Source organism: Paroedura picta, chromosome 3 (assembly GCF_049243985.1).
Source record: "Paroedura picta isolate Pp20150507F chromosome 3, Ppicta_v3.0, whole genome shotgun sequence".
NCBI lineage: Eukaryota > Metazoa > Chordata > Lepidosauria > Squamata > Gekkonidae > Paroedura > Paroedura picta.
In genome coordinates, this window is record NC_135371.1 from 135,320,386 (window position 1) to 135,325,395 (window position 5,010).

The following is a 5,010-nucleotide window of genomic DNA, read 5'->3' on the forward strand; positions in this document are numbered from 1 at the left end:
ATAGTGGATTTTGCAAATACTGTTTTGCGAAGTTCGAGGCTGCTGTGTACCATATTATGCACATGCAGACTGTGGAACAGTCTTGACTCGTTGGCTGTTGCACATCGACAGGTGGGCTGTAAGCTGAGACTCTAACTTGTGCCCGAAAGGGGGAGGCTGGAGGGCAGGGTGGCTCAATTACAAAATCTCATGGCAAATAGCATGAGCTGAGCATCCTCAAAATAGCTGGGAGGAAACTATATAACAGGAGACACCACTGGAGACAGTCAGTCCTCAACAGGAGATCATTGGATCTGTGCAGTCTTGTTCAAGGGAAGTTCTGAGAAGGACGGAACACCCTAGCAGTCAACCCCCGCAGTTTCTTAGTTGTTCGGGTGGAGAGGACCATTCCAGACCCAAGAGCTTATTGTATTTTGACACTTCAAAGAAGCTTCTTTCTGTGGGGTGCGTGCCTCCTTTTGTTCCTGGATACTGTTCCTCCAGATTCTTGCCCTGCAGATTCCTTGTTCTTCCTCTTGGGTCCATAGCACTGCTGCCATGAAATATTACTATCCAGCTGCACCCCCCAGGTACAGGAGGTACACAAGGGGCCTGAAGACTGTGCGATTCTCCAATGATGTTGTCTTCCAGGACAATATCCGGCAAGGCGACTTGGAGCAGGTGGGGCGTTTCATCCGTGCCAGGAAAGTCACCTTGGACACTATCTATCCCTCTGGTAAGTAGGCGGTGGTTGAAAGTAATGAAGTGTTCGTAGCTCCCTCATCCCAGAGACAGGCTGTAGGTCATAAACTATATCACAGCTTTTTTTTTTTTGTTTGAGGAAGGGAGGTATCTAATTTTGCTCTCCTTTATATAATAGCGCTAATATAGGCAAGTAGACAACCTGGGTTCCTTTAGAGGAATCATCTTAGTTATTACCTCGGAGCTGGGAACTACTTAAGAATATGATACAACCATGATTCTATGACAGGATGAGCAAGCAAATAAAAGTAGTTCCTGGACAAGAAACTTGGGAGGGGTGAAATGGTTCCAAAATTGGATTATTGTCCCAGGGAGCCCTGTCCTCTTGCCATGCTGTGAAAAACTATATCGTGAAATTTTGTTTCATAACTGTACAAGTTGCAGCTGTTGTGTCCAAATATATAGGCGGTATGAATGTTGTGCTTATGTATTGGTGCGGTTTATCACCCCCTTATAAAAGATCACAGAATCCTGTCGCAAAGAATCCCAGTACTGGATGCTGGCCTCAATTAATGGTTTAAAAATGTAATTATCCAAAAAGCTCCTAGATTCAGCTCTAATTCAAAGAATCCTGACTTTTGTTTGTCCACACAGAGGACTTTAATCCAACCCCTCCTATATCCTCCCTGGCCAAGTTAATTCTCCTCCACAAGACTTCTAGAATAACAGGAGCCACATTTGTTTTTCAGATAAGATCAAGGTCCCAGCCCTGTTTAGTGAAAAAAATATTCCTGAGTAGCAGGGTTATTTCTTTCCTTAATTCCCAGGCCTCTCCTCTCTTCGTCTGTGGATTTACTGTCTCTTGGACTTCCTTGCCACCATTTTAACACTATAGATTCCTGCTGTGAAATGTTGTGCATTATTTCTTCCTGGGACCTCATTGCTGGGTTCCATTAGTTTCGCTGATCTATTCCCTTTCCTGTTAGGTATGGCTGCCCTCCATGAAGCTGTACTTACTGGAAATCTTGATTGTGTTAAGCTCTTGGTGAAATATGGTGCTGACATCCATCAGAAAGATGAGGACGGCTGGACACCACTGCACATGGCCTGTAGTGATGGCCATGCTGACATTGCAAGGTCAGAGATGCCAGTTTGTCAAACCTCTTTTCTAAACTAGAGCCTCTCATCCAACCGTGCCATCTCCTGGCCACCAGTCTGCTGGTCTCATGGTCAATAAAATGGGAAGTTATTTTGCTCAACTGAGACTTGAGATCCTGAAAAACCAGCGTCTGCTAGATCAGAACGGGTGTGGGTATGTGATGACAGAGCTAGAGTCAGCATACCTTGAGGCAGCCAATCATCACGAAAGAGTGTGCAGGCAGTTGGAGGGTTTGCCAGCAAATAAGGGAAGGGAAATGCAAGCAGAGCCCAGCAGTGAGCATGAGAGGGAGGGGGGGGGGCACAGGAACCCTTTCCCTGCTCCCACCCCTGATTCAGGCCAGCCCTGGCTGGTGATTAATCTGGCCTAGCATTACCATTTCTGAGCTGGGAAATTCTTGGAGATTTGGGGTAGTGTTTAGAGAGGGACCTCAATGGGATGTATGGATGCCAGCCTCCAGGGTATCCCTCGTAAACTACAGCACATCTCCAAACAACTGTTCCCCTGGAGAAAATGGCATTATACCCTCCCCCCAGCCCCATCCCCTTCAGGCTCCATTCCCAAAGTCTCCAGATTTTCCACAGCCCAGAGCTGGCAAGCCTAGGAACATAATGCTATGGGGTCCTTTCTCCAAAAAGCCATTTCTTTCCAGGGGAAATATCTAGACCCTACCTGGAGGTTAGCAACCCTGAAGGCTGTGCCAGTTCACAACCTCCATACAATTTTGCAAACCAATACACAGGGAAAAGTTAGTATGAATCTTCCTATTCAGTATTTCCATGATTCTGGCGGCAGTTTTTCTGCCAGTGTAACTGCAGAAATAGATGCTGTTTCTGTGTTCAACCCAGAGCACACTAACAATTCTCTTCATACTTGTACTATCAGTTGATACGACTATAAAGGAGGGATTTGGCAGCTGTTAACTTGAGCTCTGATAGGAATATAATAATTTCTTGTGGCACTGCCATTACTATTTCAATCACCAGGGCCTCCCCTAGTTTTCTGCAAAATATGATGACTGCAGTGGTAGTGCTGCTTTCTTTAATTGGAAAAGGTCAGGTCACGCTCTGCTGTTGCATTTTCTATCACCCTTGCCTCTCCTCATCTCTTTTTTCTTTGATATCAGATACCTCATCTCTCTGGGAGCCCATCTAGATGTCACCAATGACGAAGGGGAGAAACCATCTGACCTCATTGACCCTGAATATAAGGACCTTGTGGAGCTTTTCAAAGCAGCTCGAATGGACTGAATTTATATCTTCAGTCCTTTACTACATGGAATCCAGTCTCTGTGGCAGGCAGGGAAGATCTGCTGAGTGCCAAAAGGTGGCTGGTAAAGTTGACATGATTCCCTGCTAGGCTGGCTAGGGGAACTATGACCTATAAAAGAAGGCACTGTTTGGTTGTAATATGTGTGTGAAAGACTGGCTACTTAAAGGTATGCTTGGGATATCCCATTCAAAGTGAAGTATATCTTTCTTATGGCCCACATCTTGGTACCTGCTGGGGTCAGGCTTTGACTAAGATGGTTATAATGAAGAGGGCATGCAAGTCCTCCTGTCATTATTGTGCAAGAGGTTAGCAACGTTGGTTATGTGTCGAACCGGACTGGATAGCAATTTGTACAAGCATATATTTTATAATACTCATTTGCGTTTACTCTGATGTTGAATCTTCGCCACACTGAGAGCTGCTGCCACTCTAGAAGAATCCTTATACAATATCCTACAGAGAAAACAGATCCAACTTCAAGCTGGTATTTTATTGTTGTAAATATGGACAAACCAAGCACTGTTGTGTATAAAGTCTTATTTTCCATGTTTGCATATCCTAGACTTGCTTTTCTACTGTATTTTTATGTGATTCTGAAACAGTCTTTTATTTTTACAATAAAGTAATTCCTAAACTCTTGTATTTTTCTTCCTTCTATTTGCTCAAATGGATAGCTTCAGGTGGGTAGCCATGTTGGTCTAAAGTAGCAGAACAAGATTTGAGTCCAATGGCACCTTTAAGCCCAACAAAGGTTTATTCAAAGTGTGTGCTTTTGTGTGCATGCACACTTCTTCAGACAATGGAACAGGGATCATAAGAGTACAGATATATAAGGAGAGAATAAATTAGTAGCAAATTTGTAAACAGTTTCATGTAGACATCCATAATTATGCAAAATAATAATTCCTTGCTACAATAACACATCAATCCTTCGGGTCAATTGCCATTCACAAAAATATAGGTGGAATAGAAATGTTAAGGTTAATGATTAATGGCACACACTTTACCAGTTGTGAAAAGAAGTAATTAAGAGAGACTTGTTGCTAGCCCCACCAGTCTCCACCCAAGCGTAGAAGCATCCCCACAAGTGACAAGCAGCGCTGAGTTTGCTCTCCTGTCCTGAAACTAGAGTGTTAGATTCTAAATTATATTACATTACTCACATCACGTTAGTCTCATTGTTCCAAATAAAATGAAGGATTGTAAGATACTTGAATGAGGTTAGCATATGTAGGGAGATAAGAAACCAATGTTCCTGTTGAGTCCTGGGAATTCCTTTGTTTTGAGTGTTACAATAACTTGCATCTCTGCAATCTCCCTTCCCAGTCAGTTCTTGAAGTTTATTTCAAATAAAACAGCTACTCTAAGATCCCTTATTGAATATCTTGGATGGTTGAAGTATTCCCCTACAGATTTCTCTGTCCTGTAATATTTTTTGTTTATGTCAGACGTGTCCATTTATTCTTTGGTGGATATGACCTGTTTGTCCTGTGTTGAGAACAGAAGGGCATTGTTGGCATTTCATGGCATATACAATGTTAGAAGATGGACATGTGAATAAATCTTTGATGGTGTAGATGACGTTAAGTTCAGTGACTGTGTTATTGGAGTGTATGAGGCAGCAAAGTTGGCATCTGGGTTTACTGCAAGCCCTGGTACCAGTGCCCATGTTCAAACTAGATGTTGCATTGTTGTGGGTGAGTTGAGATTGGGGAGTTGTCTGTGTGTAAGAAAAGGTTTGCCCCCAGTACTTGTGATAAAGAACTGTCATTTTACAGTAGAGGTTGTAAGTCACTGATGATGCACTGGACTGTTTTGAGTTGACAGCTATATGTAACCATATAGGTAACTGGTAGCGATCTATTATTGCCTCTTTTGGACCCGTCTTCTAACAAGTT

General features: G+C 43.1%; 1 protein-coding gene across 1 annotated transcript; it reads left to right on the forward strand.

Annotated features, from left to right (window-relative positions):
- The first annotated feature begins 257 nt into the window (after window positions 1-257).
- PPP1R27 (protein phosphatase 1 regulatory subunit 27) lies at window positions 258-3,746 on the forward strand. The gene is made up of 3 exons (XM_077328076.1): window positions 258-715; window positions 1,668-1,818; window positions 2,967-3,746. Exons 1-3 carry the CDS (start codon window positions 538-540, stop codon window positions 3,088-3,090), a joined length of 453 nt encoding a protein of 150 aa, XP_077184191.1. The 5' UTR covers window positions 258-537; the 3' UTR covers window positions 3,091-3,746.
- Window positions 3,747-5,010: the final 1,264 nt, after the last annotated feature.